Source organism: Pristis pectinata, chromosome 14 (genome assembly GCF_009764475.1).
Source record: "Pristis pectinata isolate sPriPec2 chromosome 14, sPriPec2.1.pri, whole genome shotgun sequence".
Taxonomy (NCBI): domain Eukaryota; kingdom Metazoa; phylum Chordata; class Chondrichthyes; order Rhinopristiformes; family Pristidae; genus Pristis; species Pristis pectinata.
Window position 1 is genome coordinate 1,516,515 of NC_067418.1, and position 27,397 is coordinate 1,543,911.

At 47.7% G+C, this 27,397-nt stretch overlaps 1 protein-coding gene across 13 annotated transcripts in view; it reads right to left on the reverse strand.

Annotated features, from left to right (window-relative positions):
* The window catches only part of mrvi1 (murine retrovirus integration site 1 homolog), a 239,359-nt gene that overhangs the window by 91,755 nt on the left and 120,207 nt on the right, over nucleotides 1-27,397 (reverse strand). For all 13 annotated transcript variants that reach the window (XM_052028841.1, XM_052028840.1, XM_052028843.1 and 10 more), the window contains one exon: nucleotides 823-946. In XM_052028841.1, coding sequence (XP_051884801.1) covers nucleotides 823-946 — 124 coding nt within the window. The remainder of the gene's footprint in view (nucleotides 1-822; nucleotides 947-27,397) is intronic.

Genomic DNA, 27,397 nt, shown 5'->3' on the forward strand with positions numbered 1-27,397 from the left:
CTAGGATATGGAGTGCAAAGGATGTTCACCAGGCTGATTCCTGGGAAGACAAAGAGAATGAAGATACTTGGTACAGCAACTGCTCTGCCAGGACTGCAAGAAACTGCAGAGAGTTGTGGACACAGCCCAGCGCATCACGGAAACCAGCCTCCCCTCCATGGAATCTGTCTACACTTCTCGCTGCCTTGGTGAAGCAGCCAGCATAATCAATGACCCCACCCACCCAGGTCATTCTCTCTTCTCCCCTCTCCCATCAGGCAGAAGATACAGGAGCCTGAGGGCACGTACCACCAGGCTCAAGGACAGCTTCTACCCCACGGTGATAAGACTATTAAACGGTTCCCTTATACGATGAGATGGACTCTGACCTCACAATCTACCTTGCTTGACCTTGCACCTTATTGTCTACCTGCAATGCACTTCCCTGTAGCTGTGACACTTTACTCTGTATTCTGTTATTGTTTTTACCCTGTACTACCTCAGTGCACTGTGTAATGAATTGATCTGTACGATCGGTATACAAAACAAGTTTTTCACTGTACCTCGGTACAAGTGACAATAATAAACCAATACCAATACCATTACTGGAATCTGGAACAAAAAACAGAAGGCTGGAAGAACTTAGTATCTGTGAGGCAAAATCTATAAGTTGACTTTGATTACTTGATAATGTGCTTGTTGGGATCTTGCTGTGCATACATTCATTAAAATGTTCTCTACAATATAACAGTGACCACAGTGTTTTAATTGGCTATACAGAATGTGTATTAGGATGTCCCGAAGTGGTGGACGCTACAGAAATGCAGGTGGTGCCTTCCTTACCGAGCAGAGGTGGGCACTGCCCTGGGCTGCCATCTTTGCTCTGTCCATTGTGCGTACAGAACCGCTGGTGATGTAACTGTCCAAGAAACGCCTGAGATAAAGGCAGCACATCGGTCTCCTGTTTCTGCATCACAAGAAAATATGTGACTGTGAGCTTGATTTCAGACAGTTCCCTGTGTAACTTGAGAAAGGTCTGGCACTGTGTGGGAACTTTGGGACGGATTGTCGTGGAGCAGGTTCTGCCCTTCACCAACAACCAGTAGGTGCCCACGTGATCCATGCCAGCAACCAGTCTCCGTCAGTGGGTCCCTAGCGCACCCAGAGACAGGGAGGGGAAGATCCCAGTGGAAGAAACCTTTGGGAGCAACGTTCCTTTGGCAGCACAGTGGTGGGCTGGTAGATCTGCTGCCTCAGGGTGCCCCGGGTTTGATCCTGACCTCTGGCACTGTCTGTGTGGAGTTTGCATGTTCTCCCTGTCGCCGTCTGACACAAACAGTTTAAACGACCGAGAAGGTGTTCATCCTGACCTTTATCCCTCTCAGCTATCCTTCTCCATTGGGGTCAACGGAGGAGGGCTTCCCGTCAGAAACCTGGAGCAGGTCGTCCTCAGTGTAACAACAACGACTTCACACTCCTTGAGGCTCCAGGGATGGACACCAGTGGTGAAGTTACCACAGAACATAAGGTCCTACCTTCTGATTTCCACAATGTGAAGAATACTTGCACCAATGCTCATTCTCGAAGCATTCCTGCATCCTTTCAAATGCTACAATATGTTATGAATTGTGGACCAGAATATGCTTGACATTATGGTGTTACATCGGTGTTCAGGACTCAGTGCTGCCCTTTTACAACAGGTCAGTACCTGACTGATCTCACTCTCCACCTCAGCGATCACTGTCAAAGCTTCAGTTTACTGAAACCACGAGCCCTGACGTTATGTCCACACTATTTTCCTTATCCTTTGTTGTTTTTTATAGGACTGCCTTGAGTATCATGTTGATCTGTGATCTAAGTGCTCATTCCGAACCTTCCTGACATTCCTTCACACCACTGGTTTAACAAACAGCTACCAATCTCAGGTTTGAAATGAACAATTTTTCCAGCATCTCACTTGCCAGTGGAAGAGAGCCCCAAACCGCTACCACCTCTCAACTCTGGTTAACATAGATAGGTTAGTTAATCCTGGTTAACTGATAGGTATACCTCTCAGGCTAATTAACACCTGGTTAACATATATATACCTCTCAGGCTAGTTAACTCCTAGTTAACGTAGATATATCTCAGGCTAGTTAATCCTGGTTAACTGACAGATACACGTCTCAGGCTAATCCTCCCCTCTGTTCTGTCTCTCACCATCTGTGCCCTCACTCATACACACACTCACACACACCACACTCACCTGCACTTGTACACTCACTAACACAACATGCACATGCCACTCCCCTTGTTTCCACCTGCCAACACCTCTCATTTTCTCCACAGCCTAGTTTCTGTTAAACGTGTGAAGTCTGGGCTGGACTGTGGCTGGAGTACTGCAAACACTTCACACCTCCACAGACGTTGGTGAGATCTTAATTGGCACAATACGCTCATTTTACATTTTACATTAGGGCAGGCACGGTAGTGTAGCGGTTAACGTAACGCTATTACAGCGCCAGTGACCCGGGTTCAATTCCGACCACTGTCTGTAAGGAGTTTGTACGTTCTCCCCATGACTGCGTGGGTTTCCTCCGGGTGCTCCGGTTTCCTCCCACATTCCAAAGACGTACGGGTTAGGAAGTTGTGGGCGTGCTATGTTGGCGCCGGAAGTGTGGCGACACTTGCGGGCTGCCCTCAGAACAATCTATGCAAAAGATGCATTTCACTGCGTGTTTCCATGTACATGTGACTAATAAAGAAATCTTATTATAACAAGGACATATGGTAAAAATGGATATAAATCCAAAAGTCAAAGTCGAGTTTATTGTCAGATGCAAAGTCCATGTGTGCACAGGAGCAATGAAAAACTTACTCACAGCAGCATCACAGGCACAAGTCCACACAAAGAGGTGCGCCAAGATCTTACACAGCACACTCCCTCAGTGCTGCCTCTCCAACAGTACAGTGCCTTTGACAAAGCCATTCATTTAACACTGCCCTTCTGTTAATGTAACAGTCCCTCATACAGCCCTTCCAATACCATGATGCTCCCTCAGTACTGCCCCTCCAATGATGCGGAGCTCCCTCAGTATAGTGCCTCCAACAGTGCAGCATTCCCCCAGTACTGCCACTCCTCACCACAGCACCCTCTGAGTACTCCCTCTGCCTTCTGCCTCTGTGCCCTCCCTCCCTCGGTGAAACACTCCCTCGATATTGCCCCTCTGACACTCAGCCTCCCCCTCAGTACTGCACCGTCAGTGCTGATTGCAAGTCTCTGTAGTGGGAAGCAGCCTCCTGATTCAGAGGCAGGTGAGGCAGGAAAGACCCAGTGTGTGAGCTGAGGGGTTCTCCTGCACCGTGGGCCTGACTGGGAGATGGCAGAAATATCCAAGCAGCACACTCACCAGGGGAAAGGGCCTGTTACTGTCACACACAGAGAAAGAGCAGTCCAAGGTGTCCTACTGCAGGGTGAAAGTTGGAGATAAAGGTGTCACTGTAATGTTGGCTGCAGGTGTTCCCAGCTCCCTCCTTCCTCTGCTGAAGCCCTGATCCAGCCTCCACTGGGGGGAGAATGTGAGGGAACCTTCTTCCCATCCATCCAGGTGGAACTGCTGATGCAGCTGCACTGATGTGCTTGGCGTCCCTCAGAAGCACTCAGGTTCCAGACCTCATCACACCTGGTCCAAACACAGACTACAGAGCTGGCGTGGTGAGGTGGGAGGGACTGCCCTTAACATCAAAGCAGTGCTTGACTGAGTTTGGATCAGGAAGCCACAGTGAAACTGAAGTCAACGGGCATCAAAGAGAAAACACTCCAATGGTAGGAGCCACACTCGTACAGAGGAAAGTGGCTGTTGGAGGTCAATCATCCCAGCACCAGGACATCACCCCAGGAGTTGCCCAGGGCAGTGTCCTGGGCCCAACCACCCTTAATGACCTTCCTTCCTTCATAAGGTCAGCAGTGGGGTTGTTCGCTGATGACTGCACAACATTCAATTCCATTCACAGCTCCTCAGCAATGAACCAGCCCATGTCTGCACCAGTGAGACCTGGACAAAGTTCAAATATGGGCTGACAAATAGCAAGTAAAAAAGGGTCAGGCCATCTCAGACATGAGAGAGTCCAACCACATACCCTTGGCATTCAACGTCATTACCCTCACTGAATCTCCCATAATTAACACCATTGACTAGAAACTCATATGGTCAGAGCAGGTCGGAGATAGGTATCCCCTGGTGACTGACGCACCTCCAGACACCCCAAAACCTTTCCACCATCCACAAAGCACAAGTCAGGAGATGATTGGATGCATGCAGCTCCAACAACACTCAAAACCTCAGCACTGTCCAGGACAAAGCAGCCCGCTTGATCAACACCCCCACCATCACCCTAAATATTAACTCCCTCCACCACCGGTGCACAGTGGCTGCAGTGTGCACCGTCTACACAACGCCCTGTAGTTCCTCACCCAGGGCCCCCGAACAGCACCTCCCGAACTCTGGACCTCGCCACAATTTGCCACCACCTGCAGGTTCCCCTCCAGGTCCCACACTATCCCGGTTTGGAAATAGATCACTGTTCCTTCAACGTAACTGGGTCTGGATCCTGGAACTCCCCTCTCCAACAGCACGGTGGGAGAAGCTTCACCAGAAGGACTGCAGCAGATCAAGAAGGCAGCTCCTCAAGGGCAGCTAGGGATGAGCAATACATGCTGCCCTGCCATTAAACATTCAGACCCGAATAAATGGACCAGGTTCTGTTTCTGAGAGATTACACTGTATTCTTGCTTCCCACGTTACAACAGAGACAATCCAGCAAACATCCCTCCAAGGTAGTAAAATGCTCTGGGATGTGCTGAGGATGTGGAAGGTGCAGCTGGGGTTGAGGATGCACTGCCAGGTTAGTGGAGGTGGATCAATTGCAGTGGTCAGAAGGAAGCTGGGTAAGTATCTGATTAGGGCTGTGGGGAGGGGGCAGGGCTGGGACAGCTGGATTGCTGTCACGTTGAGGGTCAGGTTCGATGGGTAGAACCTCCTTCATCCATTCTGTGAACAATCCAACAGAGGAATCACACTAGAAACTGAAGATCAGAACAGTTGGCCAAACTTCAGATGGCCATCCGCCCAAGTTACGTACTGACAACCCAAAGGGGACACTCCTCAATCAACTGGGACACAGGGATGCGTTTGCATCCACTACTGCAGTGACCTTGGTCTGACTATCAAAGGCTGTGTGGACATCACTAGACCCTGGGGAAATCCCAGCCAGTTCAATTTGCTGGCATCCGTTAAGAGATCCAGCCAAGAGAGAGGAAGGGTGACGACACACCTCTCCGGAATATCATTACTTGCAATGATTTACTCTGGAAATCAGTGATCCTTGTCAACAGACAGCACTCATCTCCCAGGCCAAGTGGAGATCAAAGCACATCTATCAGCCTGACGTTGAGATCTACTGCAGGTCTGTACAGGATGAGGATTGATGTTCCTAGGCTCTGCGTCAAGAACCAGATGTCCTGCTGATTAGCTGCTTTTCATAGCTTAGATCTTCAGTCTGGCACCAACCCAAACACTGGATACAATGCTGAGATACAGGGCACTCTTTTTCTGATTTACATCCTGCTCTGGGCCAGCCGTGGATCAGTGTGTGACACAGGCACTGTTTCAGTAACACTGGGTGAGCCACACTTCACATACCAGGCGTAGACTAAGCTGACACTAGTCTAGGAGCACTGAGGGAGGGTCACACTGTGGGAGGGGCGGAACTAAGGGAGTGTCCACTGTAGGAGGGGCGATACTGAGGGATTGTCCACTGTAGGAGGGGCGATAATAACGGAGAGGGAGCACATGGTATCCGCGGGCACCCTGGGTGGATTTCGCGATCGGTGGGTCCCCCAGCGGATCACGTGTGTCGTGGACGGTGTGAACGAGATCCTGATCCGAAGTAGTGTGTTTTGCGGTCATTTAGTTAGAGTTATCTGATGCAGTTCTGCGTCTGCCTAGTTCTTTCTTGTATTACTTGCTGTGGTTTTGGCACTCTATGTCATTTGTAGTGCTTTCAGTGAATAAGCTTCTGTATATTCAAAAAAGGGGCGTTGTAAGGCAGTGGTTATTTGTGTCTCCTGTCTCTTCTGCTTTCCCAGCACCAGGAGAACAATAACCCAGGACCTGGTCCAAGATCTGTTATTAAACTGCAAAACACTTCTGGCAAAATATTTCGGAAAAGCTGAATGTCAAAGTGACATTTGTGAGGTTTCACTGCAGTGTTTCCACCGATGGAAGGTTCCCCTCAGAACTTTCTGGCAAATGGGGGATCATTTTACTTCAACCGCACTGTGCAACCTGTGACTGTAGCTCTCCAACCTCTACAGCATCCTGCACCCATCTCCTATACCCCAATACCCTCCCACTATACCCCAACCCCTCCTACATCACCCCTCCTCCGGACACCCTCCCCCTCCCTGACACTCCACCAATATCCCAACACGTACCCCCATCCCCAACCTTCCCCTGGGACCCCTCTTCCCCTCCTACAACAACGACCCTCCAACTAATAACATGCCCCTCCCCTAGACATCACCCCCCTGGACTCCCTCAACCTACAGCCACTCCCTCCTCGGACAGGGTACAGGATCAGATGGCCTTGCATGGCTGTGGCTGCGGCTGCGGAACAAGACGTGATCGGGTGCACCATGTTAGTGTTGGTTTTACCCTCTGCCTCGGAGGCCACATTGAGTCAGGTTTGTGGTGTGGGACGGGGGGCACATCCAGCAACACCTTACTGTAGCAACTGGGTGTGCCTGAAACAACCCAGAACCTTTTCATGGCAGCTCTCGATAGGTGCCTGCTCCCCAGACTAAAAACATGTTAGGGTTAAGGTAGGATTTGTATAAATGGGTGCTTGATGGTTGACACAGACTAAATGGGCTGAATGGCCTGTTTTTGTTTCACCAGACCTTAACTCAATGGGTTCACACCCACTTAGGGTCCAAGTCCATACCACCCCGAAAGTGGCCACGCAAGTAGATAGGGTGGTAAAGACGGCATACAGCACGCTTGCCTTCATCGGTTGGGGCATTGAGTACAAGGGTCAGAAAGTCATGTTGCAGCTGTATAAAACTTTGGTTAGGCTGCACTTGGAGTATTGTGTGCAATGTTGGTTGCCCCTTTACAGGAGGTATGTGGAGGCTTTGGAGAGGGTGCAGAAGAGGTTCACCAGGATGCTGCCTGGATTAGAGGGTATGAGCTATATGGAGAGGTTGGACAAACTTGAGTTGTTTTCTCTGGAGCGGCGGGAGGCTGAGGGGAGACCTGATGGAGGTTTATAAAATTATGAGAAGCATAGATAGGTTAGACAGTCAGGATTTTTTCCCCAGGGTAGAAATGTCAAATACGAAAGGGGTAGGTTTAAGGTGAGAGGGGGAAAGTTTAAGGAGATGGGCGGAACAAGTTTTTTTCCACAGAGAGCAGTGGGTGCCTGGAATAGGCTGCCAGGGGTGGTGGTGGAGGCAGATATGACAGAGGGGTTTAAGAGGCTTTTAGATAAACACATGAATATGCAGAGAATGGAGGGAGATGGATCATGGGCAGGCAGAAGGCATTAGTTTAATTTTACATTGTGTTCAGCGCAGACACGGAAGAACAACCTACAAATGTACAACACCGAAAACTTGTCTGAGCCACAGTCCACTGAACCTGTGCACAAAGGCTTCCTGTATCCAAGGAAGATGCCACTTGTACTGACCCTGTATAAAATCCAGAAATGCATACAAAGAAATAAGGCTATTGGTCCATTAATTCTGATGTAATTCTTCATACATTACAGGTCCATAATTCACAGTGATAAGCGAGTTTATACAGTCCTCCTAAAACAAATGTTAACCCTGAAAATGAAACTGAGATTGGACTGCCTTATTTGTAAAGAGAGAGTAAGTTTACACATGTAAGAATGCAAAAGCAAACCAGTAAATTCCTGGACTGGAGTCCAGCTCCACAAACATCATCTATTGCAGACTCAGCCCCATAATCCAGCCTGACCTTCCCAGTGCAGCTCTGAGGGAGTGTGACACACAAGGACAGTACCAAGGGAGGGTCTCACTGTGGGAGGGGCGGTACTGAGGGAGGGTCACACAGTGGGGGGGTGGTACTGAGGGAGGGTCACACTGTGGGGGGAGGGTGGTACTGAGGGAGGGTCACACTGTGGGGGGGCAGTACTGAGAGGTCACACTGTGGGGGGGGTAATACTGAAGGAGGGTCACACTGTCGGGGGGTGGTACTGAAGGAGGGTCACACTGTGGGGGGGTGGTACTGAGGGAGGGTCACACTGTGGGGGAGTGGTACTGAGGGAGGGTCACACTGTGGGGGGGGGTGGTACTGAGGGACGGTCACACTGTTGGGGGGGGGGTAGTACTGAGACAGTGGATGCTCCTCTGGCTTACTGGAACAAGTATCCATCCCTCACCGAAATCGGTAAATTAGGTTGTGTGGTCCCAGTTGGAAAATTGCATAATCTCCAAAATTCTTCAGATGCTGCACAATAAGTTGAAAACAGAAAACAATTCAATTTGACTTCTGTTTCTGCTAATTTACAATCGAGTCACAAAGGAAGTTATTCAGAGTAACTTCTGTCTGCAGCCACACACTGTAAGATTGAAGATCACCTGAAGCAACCTCTCTGCCCTGGTGCAGATCACTGAAATGATATGGTGCAGATCAATGCTTTTCAGCACCAAAGTCTTTTTGAAATTGCAGTTTTGTTAACCACAAAATAGATTTTTCTTTTAGTGGAGTCACAGTGTCATACAGCACGGAAACAGGCCCTTTGGCCCAACTGGTCCATGCTGACTAAGATGCCCCATCCAAGCCAGTTCCATTTGCCTACATTTGGCCCATACCCCTCTCAGTCGTTCCTGTTCATGTGTCTTTTAAATGTTGTTAATGTACCTGCCTCAACCACTTTCTCTGGCAGCTCGTTCCATACACCCACCACTTTCTGTATAAAGAAGTTGCCCTTCAAGTTCCTATTAAATCTCTCCCCATTCACCTTAAACTTGTGCCCTCTAATTCTTGATTCCCCAACCCTGGGAAAAAAGACTGTGCGTATTCACCCTATCGATGCCCCTCATGATTTTATACACCTCTACAAGATCACCCCTCAGTCTCTTATGCTCCAAGGAGAGAAGTCCAAGCCTGTCCAACCTCTCTTCATAACTCAAGTCCCTCGAGTCCTGACAACATCCTTGTAAATCCTTTCTGCACTCTTTCCAGTTTAATAACATCTTTCCTGTAGCAGGACTGCCAAAACTGAACACAATACTCCGTGCGGCCTCACCAGCATCCTGTACAACCGCACCATGACTTCCCAACTTCTATACTCAATGCCCTGACTGATGAAGGCCAGTGTGCCAAAAACCTTCTTCACCACCCTGTCTACCTGTGACTCCACTTTCAGGGAACCATGTACCTGTACTCCAAGGTCCCTCTGTTCTACAACACTCCCCAGGGCCTTGCCGTTCACTGTAAAGGTCCTTCCTGGATTTGACTTTCCAAAATGCAACACCTTGCATTCATCTGAAGCGTTATAAATAAAAATTGAAAGGCAATTAAGAAGCCATTTACCCTGCTGGTGAAGTTTAATTGCAACGATAACTCCTGAGCTGGTGAAGAATGAACTGTTCTTGACCCTAGTCTTTCATCAGCTGTGACCATGGCATAAAATAGATTGACAACTACTTACAGATAACCAACATAACATTGCAATCTTGGAGTAGATTCCTTTCAAATGAAAGTAAAGTAAGATCGTGAAGTAGATTAATCCCTGCTGTGATGCTGACTTTGTGATCTTATTTCCCATCTGCTCCAGCCCTGAACTGTCAGCTTAAACAGAGGGTACAGTGGTATCTCTGGCCAAACTGAATCCGAGGTATTGGGCTCCTGGACAGGAGGCAACAACATCTGTGGTGAATGACGTCTGCAAAATTCAGACAGTTAAACATCAACACCACACATTCTCTTCCACTAAATAATTTGCCACTTCATTGTACTTAGTTGACTTCTGTCAGATTTGCCAATGCCCCAAGTGGCTCACTGTACTTCTTTTGAAAGGGCAGTCACTTTATTATCACAGACTCAACCGCCCCACTGCTCCTTGCTGGTGGTTCTGCTCTCTGCCAGCTCTCCCCCCTCTCCTGTGATTCTCCTCTCCATTCCGCTCAGCCAACTTCCTCCTTTAAAGCATCTCTGCTGTTCATCTCATTCAACGGTCGGTGAGGCCGCACCTGTTGTACGCGACGTCGGTGAGGCCGCACCTGTTGTACGCGACGTCGGTGAGGCCGCACCTGTTGTACGCGACGTCGGTGAGGCCGCACCTGTTGTACAAGATGCTGGTGAGGCTGCACCTGGAGTGTTATGTACAGTTTTGGTTACCCCATTATAAGAAAGACATCACAAAGGATTTCAAAGAAGATTTACAAAGATGTTGCCAGGACTCGAGGGCCTGAGTCATAGGGAGTGGTTGAGCAGGCTAGGTCTTTATTCCTTGGAATGTAGGAGACTGAGGGGTGACCTTATAGAGGTGTATAAAATCACGAGGAGCATAGAGAGGGTGAATGTGCACAGTCTATTTTCCAGGGAGAGGGAATCAAGAACTAGAGGGCACAGGTTTAAGGTGCGAGGGGAAAGATTTAGAAGGAACCTCAGGGCAACTTCTTCATGTAGAGGTTGGTGCATATATGGACTGGCTTAGATGGGCATCTTGGTCGGCATGAACGAGTTGAGCTGAAGGGCCTGTTTCCATGCTGTATGGTTCTATATCTCAACCACCTTCTATGAGAGCAAGTTCCTCACTTTCTGGGAAAGACGTTCTTCCTGAATTCCTGTTTGGACCTGTTAGTGATCGTCTGATATTGATGACTCCTGATTCTGGTCTCAGAGGTGGGAACATCTCCACATCTGTCTTATCAGACCCTTTCATAATCTGTCATCCCTCAATTACGTCACCACCAACTTTTCACATCGAGTAGGAATTAGGAGCAGGAGGAGCCCACACGGCCCTTGAACCCGCCCTGATATTCAATAAGATCCTGACTGCTAACTGTAACCTCAACTCCACATCCCTCGTACTCCCGGTCACCTTTCACCCCTTGTTTATCAAGGACCTCTCTAATCCAGCCTTACCAAAAATATTCAAAGACTCTGCTTCCAACACACTTTGAGGAAGAGAGTTCCAAAGACTCTCAATCCCCTCAGAGCAAAAAAAAATCACCTTGCCTCTGGCTTAAACAGTGACCACCCCCACCCCCCACCTCCCATTCTAGATCCTCTCACATTTCCCTTCTCAAGATCCTTCAGGATCTTTATGTGCTTCCATCAAGCCACCCCTCACTCTTCGGAACTCCAGCAGTACAATAAAAGTTCAAGATGCTGGAAACCCTCAGCAGGTCAGGCAGCATCCATGGAGAGAGAAATCCTTAACGTTTCAGGTCTAGCAGTCAGTTATTTCAGATTTCCAGCAGCTACAGTTTTGTGATTTCCTGTGAACAACTAGTCTGTGGTCCCTTTCCTTGTGAAACAATCTGCTCCTTCTATGCACGTCCAGCAAACCTCTCCGCGTTGCCTACAGAGGGGGCAGCATAGTGGCGCATCTAGTGGAGCCACTGCCTCATAACATCAGAGCCCCCGGTTCGATCCTGACTTCTGGCACTGTCTGTGTGGAGTTTGCACGTTCTCCCTGTGACTGCAGCAACAGACAATCTGCAGGAGGGACTTAGCGGGTTGAGCAGCATCTGTGGGGGGAGAGGAATTGTCGACGTTTTGGGTCGAAATCCTGCATCAAGACTCAACAGGTTTCCAGTCACCCTACCTGAAAGCTGCCTTGGACCACAGTTCCACTTCACTTTTTGCCACATTCCCCATGTCCAAAAAAAACACAGTTGTGCAGCAGGTAGTGCTGTTCCCTCACAGCTCCAGAGGCCCGGGTTCGATCCTATCCTCAGGCACTGTCTGTGTGGAGTTTGCACGTTCTCCTTGTGACCACGTGGGTTTCCCCCGGGTGCTCCGGTTTCCTCCCACATCCCAAAGACATGCAGGTTGACTGGCCACTGTAAATTGCCCCCAGGGTGTGAGTGAGGGGTAGAATCTGGGGGGAGTTGATGAGAATGTGGGGAGAATCAAACAAATAGGATTAACGTAGGATTGGTGTAAGTGGGTTGTTGATGGTCGGTGTGGACTCACTCCAGAGAAAACAACCCAAGTCTGTCCAGCCTCTCCTTATAGCACATGCCCTCTAATCCAGGCAGCATCCTGGTGAACATCTTCTGCACCCTCTCCAAAGCCTGCACATCCTTCCTGTAATGGGGCGACCAGAACTGCACACATTACTTTAAATGTGACCTAACTGAAGTTTTATACAGCTGCAATATAACTTTCTGACTTCTATATTCATGCCCCAACCAATGAAGGCAAGTGTGCCATACGCCGTCTTTACCACCCTATCCACTTGTGTTGCCACTTTCAGGGAGCTGTGGACTTGCACCTCAAGACCCCTCTGTACATCAATGCTCCTAAGGCTCCTGCCATTCACTGTACACTTTCCTCTTGCATTTGACCTCCCAAAGTGCAACACCTCACACTTGTCCAGATTAAACTCCATCTGCCATTTCTCTGCCCACATTTCCAACTGGTCAATATCCTGCTGAAACCTTTGACAACCTTCCTCACTGTCCACAACTCTGCCAATTTTGGTGTTATCTGCAAACTTACTAATCATTCCATCTTCATTTTTCTCCAAATCATTTATATATATATCACACACAACAACGGTCCCAGCACAGATCCTCACAGGACACCACTTCTCACAGACCTCCAGTCGGAATAACACCTCTCCACGACTACTTTCTCTCTTCTGTGAATAAGCCAGTTTTGAATCCAACCATGGATCCCATGAGCCTTACTCTTCTAGACCAGCCGACCATGAGGGACCTTATCAAAAGCTTTACTAAAGTCCATGTGGACAACATCCACTGCCCTCCCCTCAGCAATCACCTTCGTCACCTCCTCAAAAACCTCAATCAGGTTTCTAAGACATGACCTCCCCTACACAAGGCCCTGCTGACTATTCCTAATAAGCTTTTGCTTTTCCATAGAACCATAGAAACATAGAACACTACAGCACAGAAAAACAGGCCATTCGGCCCTTCTAGTCTGTGCCAAAACGTTATTCTGCTAGTCCCATTTACCTGCACCCAGTCCATAACCCTCCAGACCTCTCCCGTCAATGTATCTATCCAATTTATTCTTAAAACTCAAGAGTGAGCCCGCATTTACTACATCAGATGGCAGCCCGTTCCACACTCCCACCACTCTTTGAGTGAAGGTTCCCCCTAATGTTCCCCCCTAAACCTTTCCCCTTTCACCCTAAAGCCATGTCCTCTCGTACTTATCTCTCCTAATCTAGGTGGAAAGAGCCTATTCGCATTAACTCTGTCTATACCCCTCATAATTTTGTAAACCTCTATCAAATCTCCCCTCATTCTTCTGCGCTCCAAAGAATAAAGTCCTAACCTGTTCAATCTTTCCCTGTAACTCAACTCCTGAAGACCCGGCAACATTCTAGTAAATCTCCTCTCCATTCGTTCAATTTTACTGACATCCTTCCTATAGTTAGGTGACCAGAACTGCACACAATACTCCAAATTTGACCTCACCAATGTCTTATACAACCTCACCATAACATCCCAACTTCTATACCCAATACTTTGATTTATGAATGCCAGGATGCCAAAAGACTTCTTTACAACCCTGTCTACCTGCGACGCCACTTTCAGGGAATTATGTATCTGAACTCCCAGATCCCTTTGTTCCTCCGCACTCCTCAGTGCCCTACCATTTACTGTGTATGTCCTCCCTTGATTTGTCCTTCCAAAATGCAACACCTCACACTTGTCTGCATTAAATCCCATCTGCCATTTTCTGGCCCATTCTTCCATTTGGTCCAGATCCCTCTGCAAGCTTTGAAAGCCTTCCTCGCTGTCCACTACACCTCCAATCTTAGTGTCATCAGCAAATTTGCTGATCCAATTTACCACATTATCATCTAGATCATTAATATAGACAACAAACAACAATGGTCCCAGCACAGATCCCTGAGGTACACCACTAGTCACAGGCCTCCAGTCTGAGAAACAATCGTCCACTACCACTCTGTCTTCTCCCACACAGCCAATTTCGAATTCAGTTTACAACCTCTCCATGGATACCTAGTGTCTGAACCTTCTGAACTAACCCCCCATGTGGGACCTTGTCAAAGGCCTTACTAAAGTCCATGTAGACAACATCCACAGCCTTTCCTTCATCTACTTTCTTGGTAACCTCCTCGAAAAACTCTACAAGATTCGTTAAACACGATCTACCACGCACAAAGCCATGCTGACTATTCTTAATCAGCCCTTGGTTGTCCAAATACTTGTATATCCAATCTCTCAGAACACCTTCCAATAATTTACCCACTACTGATGTCAGGCTTACTGGCCTGTAATTACCTGGTTTACTTTTAGATCCTTTTTTAAACAATGGAACTACATGAGCTACCCTCCAGTCCTCCGGCACCACACCCATGGCCAAGGACATTTTAAATATATCTGCCAGGGCCCCTGCAATTTCTACACTAGTCTCTCTCAAGGTCCGAGGAAATATCTTATCTGGCCCAGGGGATTTAAAGGTAGATAAAGGCAGCACGTACCTCCTCCTCTTTAACCTCTATATGTTCCATGACTCTATTGCTTGTTTCCCTTCCTTCCATATCCACTATGCCCATTTCCTGCGTAAATACTAATGCAAAAACATCTTTTCCAGATGTGAGTAGATCTCATCCCGAAGATCTTCTCCAATAGTTTCCCCACCACTGATGTAAGGTCACCAGCCGATAATTTTCTGATTTGTCTCTACTGCCTTTCTTAAACAGAGGGAAAACAGTGGCTTTTCTCCAGTCCTCTGGGACCTGACCTGTGGCTAGAGAGGACACAAAGGCCCCAGAAATCTTGCTTCTCTCGACAACCTGGGATAGATCCCATCAGCCCTGGGGATGTACCACCTTATTGTTCTTCAGGGGACCCAACACCTCCTCCTCGAGATCAACATTCCCGAGAATATCAACCTCCCCCTCCCTGACCTCACTATCTTCCAGCTCCTTCTCCTTGGTGAAAACTGATGCAAAGCACTCATTTAGTATCTCACCCATTTCCTCTGGCTCCAGGCATAAATTTCGTCCTTTGTCCTTGAGTGGTCCTACCCTCTCCCTGGGCCCTCTTATGCTCATGATACCAACCACTCACCCTTCATCAACCTCATAACCTGGCTGAGGAGTCAGAACCTGGGATCACTCTCAAAATGCAGAATTAGCCATTCAGGACAAAAGAGATTTCACTTCATCTCTGCCTAAGCAGTTGACCTGTTATACTTAAACAGTGACCAGGGTTCAATTCCGGCCCCCGTCTGTAAGGAGTTTCTGCGTTCTCCCCGTGTCTGCGTGGGTTTCCTCCGGGTACTCCGGTTTCCTCCCACATTCCAAAGACGTACTGGTTAGGAAGCTGTGGGCATGCTATGTTGGCGCCGGAAGCGTGGTGACACTCGCAGGCTGTCCCCAGAACACTCTACGCAAAAGATGCATTTCACTGTGTGTTTAGATGTACATGTGACTAATAAAGAAATCTTGTCTTATCTTACCTTACCTTAATTCTAGATTCTCCCACAAGAGCAAACATCCCTCCATACCCACCCTATCGAGACCCCTCAGGATCCGATATGCTTCAATCACATCCCCTCTCACTCTTCTTTATGGCTCTATGACGGATGTGATTGGGAACTAAATGTCCAGGGGTACACAGTGTATAGGAAGGATAGGCTGGTAGACAGAGGGGGTGGTGTGGCCCTGATGGTTAGTAATGATATAAAATCAATAGAAAGGAAGGACATTGGGTCAGAAGGAGTGGAGCTAAGAAATAGCAAGGGTAAAAGGACAATAGTAGCAGTTATATATAGGCCCCCTAATAGCAGTCAGGATGTGGACTATAAGTTGTAGTTAGAAATAGAAAAAGCATGCCAGAGTGACAACGTGAAGATAATTATGGGGGATTTTAACATGAAGGTGGACTGGGAAATCCAGCAAGGCAGTGGATCTCAGGAGAGTGAGTGTAGAAGGTCTACGGGACGGCTTTTTGGAGCAACTTGTTGATGAGCCCACCAGGGGATCGGCTGTTTTGGATTGGGTGCTGTGTAACGATCCAGAGGTGATTAGGGAACTAAAGGTAAAGGAACCATTTGGAACTAGTGATCACAATATGATTGAGTTCAGTTTCAAATTTGAGAAGGAGAAGCTGATAACTGGTGTATCGATATTTCAGTGGAACAAAGGAAATTACAGTGGTATGAGAGAGGAGTTGGCCCAAATTGATTGGAAGAGTAAGCTGGCTGGAGGGATGGCAGAGCAGAAATGGATAGAATTTCTACAAGAAATAAGGAAAATGCAGGATAGATATATTCCAAGAAAAAAGGTTTTGAATGGAAAAAAGGCACAAGTGTGGATAACGAGAGAGGTGAAGGCTAAAATAAAAGCAAAAGGGAGGGCATACAAGGAAGCAAAAATTAGTGGGAAAACAGAAGACTGGGAAACTTTTAAAAACCTGCAGAAAGAAACTAAGAAGGTCATTAGGAAAGAAAAGATGAATTATGAAGGGAAGTTGGCAGATAACATTCGAAAGGATACTAAGAGTATTTTTAAATATATGAAGAGTAAAAGAGAGACACGGGTTGATATAGGACCAATGGATAACGGTGCAGGAGAGATTATAATGGATGATAAAGAGATGGCAGAGGAACTAGATGAGTATTTTGCATCGGTTTTCACCGTGGAGGACATCAGCAATATACCAGTTAGTCAGGGGTCTCAAGGAACTCAGTTCCAAGATTACTAGAGAGAAGGTGCTAGGAAAGCTAAATGGACTAAAGACAGATAAGTCTCCTGGACCAGATGAGGTGCATCCCCGGTTTCTGAAGGAGGTGGCTTTAGAGATAGCGGAAGCACTGGTGATAATTTTCCAGGAATCGATAGACTCTGGCATGGTTCCGGAGGACTGGAGGGTCGCAAATGTAGTTCTGCTGTACAAGAAAGGTGGGAGGCAGCATAAAGGAAATTACAGACCTATTAGTCTGACATCGGCGGTGGGAAAGTTATTAGAATCAATCCTCAAGGATGAAGTTGTGGAATACCTAGAGGTGCAAGGCAAGATAGGTCCAAGCCAGCATGGTTTCGTGAAGGGAAGATCCTGCCTGACCAACCTATTGGAGTTTTTTGAGGAAACCTCAGGTAGGGTGGATAAGGGAGAAGTTGTAGATGTTGTGTATTTAGACTTTCAAAAGGCCTTCGACAAGGTGCCGCACAAGAGACTGATTAATAAGATGAGAGGTCATGGAATTACGGGTAGGATAACAGAATGGGTGGAGCATTGGCTGGTTGGCAGAAAGCAAAGGGTGGGAATAAAAGGATCTCGTTCTGGTTGGCTACTGGCTACTAGTGGTGTTCTGCAGGGGTCGGTGTTGGGGCCGCTTCTTTTTACTTTGTACATTAACGATTTGGATGATGGAGTAAATGGTTTTGTGGCTAAATTTGCAGATGACACCAAGGTAGGCGGAGGAGTAGGGAGTATTGAAGAAACAGGAAGGTTGCAGAGAGACTTAGATAGTTTAGGAGAATGGGCAAGGAAATGGCAGATGAGATTCATGTAGAGAAATGTGCCGTCGTGCACTTTGGAAACAGAAATAAACGGGCAGATTATTATCTAGATGGGGAGAAAATTCAAAGTACAGAAGTACAAAGGGACTTGGGGGTACTCGTGCAGGATACCCTAAAGGTTAACCACCAGGTCGGATCAGTGGTAAGGAAAGCGAATGCTATGTTGGCATTCATTTCAAGAGGTATAATGTATAAAAGCAGGGAGGTGTTGATGAAGCTCTACAGGGCACTAGTGAGGCCTCATTTGGAATACTATGTGCAGTTTTGGGCCCCATATCTTAGGAAGGACGTGCTGATGTTGGAGAGAGTTCAGAGGAGATTTACGAGGATGATTCTCGGAATGAAAGGGCTTACATACGATGAGTGTTTGTCGGCTCTTAGACTGTACTCACTGGAGTACAGAAGAATGAGAGGGGACCTCATAGAAACATTTCGAATGTTGAGAGGACTGGACAGAGTAGGTGCGGCTAGGCTGTTTCCCTTGGTGGGTGAGTCCAGGACCAGAGGGCACAATCTTAGAGGGTACAGGTTTAAAACAGAGTTGACGAGAAATTTCTTTAGCCAGAGGGTAGTGAATTTATGGAATTCTTTGCCACATACAGCAGTGGAGGCCTGATCATTGGAAGCATTTAAGGAGGAGATAGATAGGTATCTAATTAGTCAAGGTATCAAGGGATATGGGGATAAGGCTGGAAATTGGGGCTAGAAAGGGATAGTTTTTTTCTCTCTCACGGACATTCCCCCATTTCTCATTTCCTTTTCTTTTTCCCTTTCTTTTCTTTGGAGCAGACTCAATGGGCCGAATGGCCTACTCCTGCTCCCTTGTCTTGTGATCTTGTGATCTTCTGGTGTGAACTGGCCTCAGAACCCTTTGTTTTAAATCAAAGGTGTAACTATGGAAACCTGGATGAGTCCAGGATTTGCAGGATTTGTGGAACAGTCTCTGTCTCAATCTACTCAGGATCTCCCTTCCCTCCTGGTACATTGATGACCATATCAGCATTGCTTCACACACTCACGTAGAACTCAAAAGCTTCAGTACCTTTGCTGACAATTTTCACCCTGTTCTCACATTCCATCAGTCCATCTCTGACACCTGCCCTTCCCGTTCCTGACGTTTCTTCATAGGAGGGGTTAGTGACCAACATCCATTACAAGCTCACGGGCTCCCACAACCATCTTCCCTGAACCTCTTCCCAGCCTGTTTCCAATAACAGTTCTGTTCCATTCTCCATCTCTTTCCTACCTGTTCTGATGACAAAACCTTCCACACCGGTGCTCTGAGATTTCTTCCCTTTTTCCGTAACCAAGATCCACCACAGATCATGGACTCTCCCTGCATCGGTTCCATTTCCTGCACATCCGTTCCCCCGGTCCTCATCTTCCACCCCACCGGCCTCCACATTAAGGGATCAGTCCCCATACTTTCCACCAAATTGATGCCACCACCAGACACATCTCCTCCCCTCCTGGTGTGCCAAGGGGGGGGGGCCATTCCCTCCATGAGTCATGACACCCACCCCCCTTCTCACAGCACCCTCCCACGAACCCACAGGAGGTGCAAAACCTGAACCTGCCCACCATCCAGGGACAGAAACATCCCCCCAGGTGAAGCAGTGATTCACTTGCACTTCTTCCAACCCAATGTACTGCATTTGGTGCTCACAGTGTGGCCTCGTCTACACTAAATGTCGATTGAGTGACTGTTTTATAGAACTCCTCTGTTCATTCCTAAGTCACCTGTCCCTTTAATTCTCAGTCCCACTCCCACTCTGACCAAGAGGTTGCATAGATTGGGACTTTATTCCCTGGAACGTAGGAGATTGAGGGGTGACCTGATGGAGGTGTATAAGATCATGAGGGCCATAGACAGCCACATAGTCTTTTTCCCAGGGAGGGGGAGCTAAACACAAGAGGGCATAGGTTTAAGATAAGAGGCGAGAGATTTAGACCATAAGACCATAAGACAAAGGAGCAGGTCAGCCATTCGGCCCATCAAGTCTGATCCGCCATTCTATCATGAGCTGATCCATTCTCCCGTTTAGCCCCACTCCCCCGCCTTCTCACCATAACCTGTGATGCCCTGGCTACTCAGATACCTATCGATCTCTACCTTAAATACACCCAATGACTTTGCCTCCACAGCTGCCCGTGACAACGAATTCCACAGATTCACCACTCCCTGGCTAAAGAAATTTCACCGCATCTCTGTTCTGAATGGGCGCCCTTCAATCCTGAAGTCATGCCCTCTAGTACTAGACTCCTCTACCACGGGAAACAAGCCACATCTACTCTGTCCAGGCCTTTTAACATTTGAAGTGTTCCTATGAGGTCTCCCCTCATTCTTCTGAACTCCAAGGAGTACAGCCCAAGAGCCGTCAAACATTCCTCAAATGTTAACCCTCTCATTCCTGGAATCATTCTAGTGAATCTTCTCTGAACCCTCTCCAACGTCAGCACATCCTTTCTTAAATAAGGTGCCCAAAACTGCGCACAATACTCGAAGTGAGGTCTTACCAATGCCTTATAGAGCCTCAACATCACATCCCTGCTCCTATATTCTAGAAATGAATGCTAACATTGCACTTACCTTCTTCACCACCGACTCAACCTGGAGGTTAACTTTTAGGGTATCCTGCACGAGGACTCCCAAGTCCCTTTGCATCTCTGAATTTTGAATTTTCTCCCCATTTAAATAACAGTCTGCCCGTTTATTTCTTCTACCAAAGTGCATGACCAGACACTTTCCAACATTGTATTTCATTTGCCACTTCTTTACCCATTCTCCTAGTCTATCCAGGCCTCTCTGCAGACTCTCCATTTCCTCAACACTACCCGCCCTCCACCTATCTTTGTATCATCAGTAAACAGCCACAAAGCCATTTATTTCATAATCCAAATCGTTGATATACAACATAAAAAGAAGCGGCCCCAACACGGACCCCTGCGGAACACCACTGGTAACCGGCAGCAACCAGAATGGGTTCCTTTTATTCCCACTCTCTGTTTCCTGCCAATCAGCCAATGCTCTATCCATGCTCGTAACTTTCCTGTAATTCCATGGGCTCTTACCTTGTTTAGCAGCCTCATGTGCGGCACCTTGTCAAAGGCCTTCTGAAAATTTAAAAGGGACATCAGGGGCAGCTTCTTCACGCAAAGGGTGGTGTGTATTTGGAATGAGCTGCCAGAAACAGTGGTTGAGGCGGGCACATTAGCAACGTTTGAAAGCCATCTACATAAGTACGTGGAGAGGAGAGGTTTAGAGGGCTATGGCCCAAACACGGGCAGATGGGACTAGCTCGCTGGGCAACACAGTCGGCATGGACGAGATGGGCTGAAGGGCCTGTTTCCATGCCGTATCACTCTGTTAGTCTTTGGCCTCTTACACTTTTCCACTGAAGCCAGTTGTAAGCTCTCGTCTTCCAACTAAACAAGACACAGCATCAGGACTCAGCATTAAACTCAACAATTTCGGATGCTCAGCCACTCTAGCATGTGTCAGGGCTGGTCAGGGCACCACTCTGTAACATTATCTCTGTTGTTCTCCCTCCTCAGATGTTGCCTGACCAGTTGAGCATTTTGAGCATTCTCTGTTTTATTTCAGATTTCCAGAATCTGCAGCATCTTGTACCTCACAGTCCCAGCGTTACCTCTCTCTGCTCTGTTCTCAACCACCTCCTATTTCCACCTCCCTCAGACAGATCAGCTGCCGATAACAAGCAGTCACCCCCACCTCTCAGCCAGCACCTTCACCTCTCGGTCTCCAGCCTGTCACAGACCGTCTCTCCGCCTGCCTCCTACCTCTGCAGCTGAAAGCCTGGTCCATATCCCATCTTTTCCAGTTCTGATGAAAGGTCAAACAAAGACTCTCTCTCTCTCCTCTGATGCCAGCAACACTCAGATCCCCAAAAGTGAATAAATTAACAAAGAATCCGGTGTTAAAATTCTCCAGCTGAGTGACGAAATTAAAAGTCAAGAGCAGATTTCTGGATCGGTGACTTACCAACTGGGTTACCGAACCCAATTCTATCAAATTCTATCAAGGTAGAAGTTTGTCGGATTATGAGAAGCACAGATAGGGTAGACAGCCGGTATCTTTATCCCAGAGTTGAAATGTCTAATACTAGAGGGTGTGCATTTAAGGTGAGAGAGGGTAAGTTCAGAGGAGATGTGCGGGCAAGTTTTTTTACACAGAGAGTGGTGGGTGTCTGGAATGTGCTGCCTGGGGTGGTGGTGGAGGCAGATACAATAGAGGTGTTTAAATGGCTCTTAGATAGGCACATGAATGTGCAGAGAATGGAGGCATATAGACATTGTGTAGGCAGAAGGGATTAGTGTAGTTACGTGTTTAATTACTAGTTTCATTAGTTCGGCACAACATCAGTTCCTAACCGTGTTCCAGTCCACAAGTAGAAACATTTCTACCTCGTCAAACCCATTCATAACATTAAAGTCCCTACCTACACAGCCCAAGCCTGTTCAGTTCTTCCTGATGGGTTCATACTTTCAGTTCTAAACCTTGTTTGCACCTTCCCATGATAGCCTGATAACACAGAGACCAAATCATTCAGTATTCTCCAACCGTAGTTTAGCCGTTCGATGGCCATTTAACAGGACTGCCCTGTCCTTCACCACTCTCTCTGTGAAGATGATGCCTGGTTTTTGGTTACAGGACTGGCCCAGTGAGCCCAATGTCTAGATACTGAATGGAAACAAGGAAAGGTTGGGTGCAGTGCTTTGAGGCATGGTCTCTCTCCATGCAGCACTCTGCATGGAGAAATCGAGAGTCAGAAATTAGTCTTTGGTCATTGGCCCCAGATGGGAGCTCCCTACATGCAAATGTGCTGGTCAATGAATACTGATTGAGGAACACAGCAAGCAGCCAGTGTTAAGGTGGTCTAACAGTGCTCATGTCCAAGCACGAGTTTCTGCTGTCAATCTCCCTGTCCTGTGCAGTCGGACGTGGCCTTGTTCAATCAGTAGTATTTCCCGTCATCCATTTTTGGGACATGGTGTTGCCGCGAGGGCAGCGTTTATTCCCCAGCAGTGGTGCTGAGCTGGACAACAAACTGGTTGGCTGGGCCATGTGGGAGCCAACCAGATGTGATGAGTCTGGAGACACATGTGGAACAGGATGGAGGTTTCCTCCGCTGAAGGAACATGTCGGCTTTTATAGCAACCCAGTGGAGTGGATAGAACTAGAATTGGTTTATTATTGTCATATGATACAGTGAGAAGCTTTTGCTTGCGCGCCATCCAGACAGATCATGCTGTACATCAGTACATTGAGGTAGTAAAAGGAAACAATGCAGAATTGTCATTTTTACTGACACTACTAGTTGTTGTTCCAAATAACTCTCAGATTGAGTCACAAGGTGGTACAGCACAGAAACAGGCCCTTCAGCCCACCATATCCATGCCAACCCTTCCCCAACTACATTAATCCCACGACCTCATTAGGCCCGTATCCGTCTGTGCCTTGCTTACTTAGGTGACTGTCTAAATGCTTCTTAAATGCAGTGACTGTATCTGATTCCACCCCCTCCTCTGGCAGTGAGCTCCAGATATCACCCACTCTCTGTGTAAAAACTTACCCCTCAGATCCTGTCCTCTCACCTTAAACCCGTGCCCTCTTGTTTTTGATACCCCTACCACAGGAAAAAGATTTTGACTATCAACTGTCTCTGTGTCTCCTAACCATATACACCTCTACCAGATCACCCTTCGCTCCAGGGAAAACAGTCCCAGCCTGCCCAATCCCTCCCCATAATTGAAGTCCTGCAACCCAGGCCACATCCCGGCAAATCTCCTCTGCACTCTCTCCAGTACCCTGAACTGAATTTAAATTGCACAGCTGTCACGGTGGGCTTTTATCCTGGCTCTAGCCTGGAGGCTTTACCTCTGCACCACTACGTAGCCCTTAGCTAGCAACAGGGAATGAAATCCATGCTGTAACGTCCATCATGTGCAAGTTCCTTGTCTGTATTTTCCCAAATTCCCATTCCCTAGCACGCCATCTCCTTCCCTTTAATTGCCAAAGAACTCTGCGGGGAGAAGAGAAGAGGAGGAGGTCTAATTTCTTTATTCCCCCAAGGTTTAAATCTCCATGCTCTAAGCACAGGGTCAAGAAGTGACGCAGTCGATTCCAACTCTGACAAGCAGTTCTGGGATACAAACCCACGACCCACTGTTTTGGAAATAAGCCTTGAAATTGCTGCTTTAGAGCAGTGTCCAGGGAGCTGACAGCTTGAACTTCAAACACAAACCCTTCCTAGGGGAACACAACCATGGATACTGTCCCATGGTTATTTTTGATTATTGTTCTTGAAATTAAAAACACTTTTTCAACCAGCAAGGAAGTCGCTTTATGTGAAAATGATTACCAGTTTGTGTTGCTGGGGTTGTGGACATGGTTTAACAGAACAGACCAGGACCTTGAATTAAACATTCCCATTCTCTTCTTCAATGACCTGTGGGTTTGCTCTGCGCCCTCCCCACCTGTAACATCCTCCCTGACCCTGACCCTGGCTCTCCTCCAGTTCTGGCCTGTTCTTGGTCACCACCACTGGCAGCCGTTCTCTGGCGGCCTGGCCCCTACACTCGGGATTCCAACCCTCCCTCTCCTCATCTTCCCTGGCTCCTCTCTCTGTCACCAAGCTATCCTTCACCTGCCTAACCATCCGCTGTGTGTGGGACCACGTGCGCAGTTCTCTGATGGTTTACTATGTAAAGGGCATGGTTTAAAAAACAAATAGAACAGAAACTTGCTGGGAACACACAGCAGGTCAGTCAGCATCAGTGGAGAAGGAAACAAGGACAATGATTGAGGCTGAAGATCTTTCATCAGAAATGACCTGCTGAGGATTTCTTGCATTTTTTGTTTCTTCATACAGAGAGGTGTGGGGCTGTGTGTGGGTCTGTGGGACTGTGTGTGGGACTGTGTATGGGTCTGTGTATGGAACTGTGTATGGGACTGTGTGGGGATCTGTGGGATGGTATGTGGGTCTGTGTGTGACTGTGTATGGGACTGTGGGGGTCTGTGTGACTGTGTGTGGGACTGTGGGATCGTGTGTGGTAATGTGGGACTGTGTGTGGGTGTGGGACTGTGTGGGTCTGTGTGACTGTGTGGGACCGTGGCACTACAACCTTCCGTGTGCTTCCTAATCTCACTGCTGCATCACCAGCTCATTTCTGTCTCCGGACCCAGGTGGCCCAGCAGCAAAAATAGGAACGTGAGCACAAGGATCAGGAGCCGGCCATTCGGCCCCTCGAGACTGGTCTGCCCTTCTGTAAGGTCAGGGCTGGCCTCTTACCTCAGCAGCACTTTCTTGCACTCAACTCATATCCCTCGATTCAAAACCCAACCAGTCTCTCCACTGAGCGCACTCAGTGACTGAGCCTGCACAAACCTCTTGGGCAGACAATTCCAAAGGTTCACCGGCCTCTGGGTAAAGAAGCTTCTTCTCATCACTGTCCTGAATCCCTCATTTTGAGATGGTGATCCCAAGTTCTTCGGTCCTCAGCCGGGGAAAACATCAGCCCTACTTGTACCTATTAATCCAGGTCAGAATTTTCTATGGTTCAATGAGACCATTTCTCATTCATCTAAACCCCGAAATGTCATCTCCTCCTCTATGACAACCCCTCCATGCCAGGAATAAATGTCATAAACCTTTATAGAGTCAGAGAGCAATACAGCACAGATATGGGCCCTTCGGCCCAACCAGTCCATGCCGACCACGGTGCCCACCCAGCTAGTCCCAATTCCCTGCGTTCGGCCCATATCCCTCCAAGCCCCGCCCCTCCATGTACCTATCCAAGTGCTTCTTAAATGACACTGTTGTATCTGCCTCACCCACTTCCTCTGGCAGCTCGTTCCATACACTCACCACCCTCTGTATGAAAAGGTTGCCCCTCAGGTCCCTTTTAAATCTTTCCCCTCTCACCCTAAACCTCTGCCCCCTAGTTTTGGACTCCCCTACCCTGGGGAAAAGACTGTTACTGTCCACCTTATCAATGCCTCTCATAATTTTAAACATTTATATAAGATCGCCCCTCACTCTCCTACGTTCCAGGGAATAAAGACCTAGCCTGGCCAACCTCTCCCTATAACTCAGGCCCTCGAGTCCTGGTGACATCCTCGTAAAACATCCTTTGTTACATTCCCTCTACTGCAAGAATAAACTCCCTTCAGTAAGGAGACCAGATCTGTCACTTGTATCCCGGGTGCACTCTCAACAGCACCCTGTACAATTCCATCTTTAGTCCTGCACTGAACTGCTCTTGCAGTAAACATTAACATACCGTAGCTCTTCCGAACTGCCTGCTTTGATAGTTCTTCTCCATCAGTTCCCCTCAACGGTTTGAAGAACAATCAAATTGTCCCTTAACCTTGTGACTCCCAGAGATTAAAGCCCTAGTCTGTGTAACCTCTCCACAGAGTTTAACCTCTGGAGACCAGCTCGAATGCCAGTGTAGACTTCTGAAGGTGTGGTGCCCAGAACTGCTCCTGCAGTGGTCTACCTACAGTCTTGTATCAGCAGAGTTCACCCTCTAACATCCAGTGCCCCACTTCTCTGGAGCAATGGCTCCCAGCCTTTTTGACTGAAAGCCCCACTCACTCACACATGCCTGATGAATTCCTGGGCAACAGCCAGGATACCTTGCGAGCTTGTCAGCCAAGTGCACTTATCCATTTTTACTTTTGTTGTGAATTCCTATCTAAATTACCTCAATGTTGTTAAAGCCTCAGGAATCCCTGTAATTTATGATGTCTTCATGTTGCAGCTGTATAAAACTTTGGTTAAGCCACTTTTGGAGTGTTGTGTGCAGTTCTGGTCGCCCCTTTACAGGACGGATGCGGGATCTTTGGAGAGGGTGCAGAAGAGGTTCACCAGGATGCTGCCTGGATTAGAGGCATGAGCTATAAGGAGAGGTTGGACAAACTTGGGTTGTTTTCTCTGGAACGTCAGAGGCTGAGGGGAGACCTGATAGAAGTTTATAAAATTATGAGAGGCATAGACAGGTTAGGTAATCAGAGGCTTTTTCACAGGGTAGAAATATCAAACACTAGAGGGCATAGCTTTGTGAGAGGGGGAAAGTTTCAAGGAGATGTGCGGGGCAAGTTTTTTTACACAGAGAGCGGTGGGTGTCTGGAATGTGCTACCAGGGGTGGTGGTGGAGGCAGATACAATAGAGGCGTTTAAACAGTCACACAAACATACAAGGAATGGAGGGATATAGACCATATGTAGGCAGACGTTTAATTTAATTTGGCATCATGCTCGGCACAGATATGGTGGGCCGAAGGGCCTGTTCCTGTGCTGTACTGTTCTGTCTTCCCTGAGGAGGCCATGCACCTGGGTTGGAAACCATTGTTCTGGATAAAGACCAGCTTTTCAATAACCTCTCTGTTTATTTTCTGAACTTGTCAAAGACAATTTAATGATTTAAGACCTTTGGGTCTCCACTGCTTTCTGCTTCTTCACCATTTAGAAATCACTTCTTTTTAGGTCCTCAACAAATGATATCACACTTGCCTGCTTAAAATCCATTTGCCACAACACCAGCCAGGCATTTAATATCCTCATACCCCTTATAATGGGCTTAAAATGGTGTCAATGGATGCATATTTGTTAATCTATTCGTC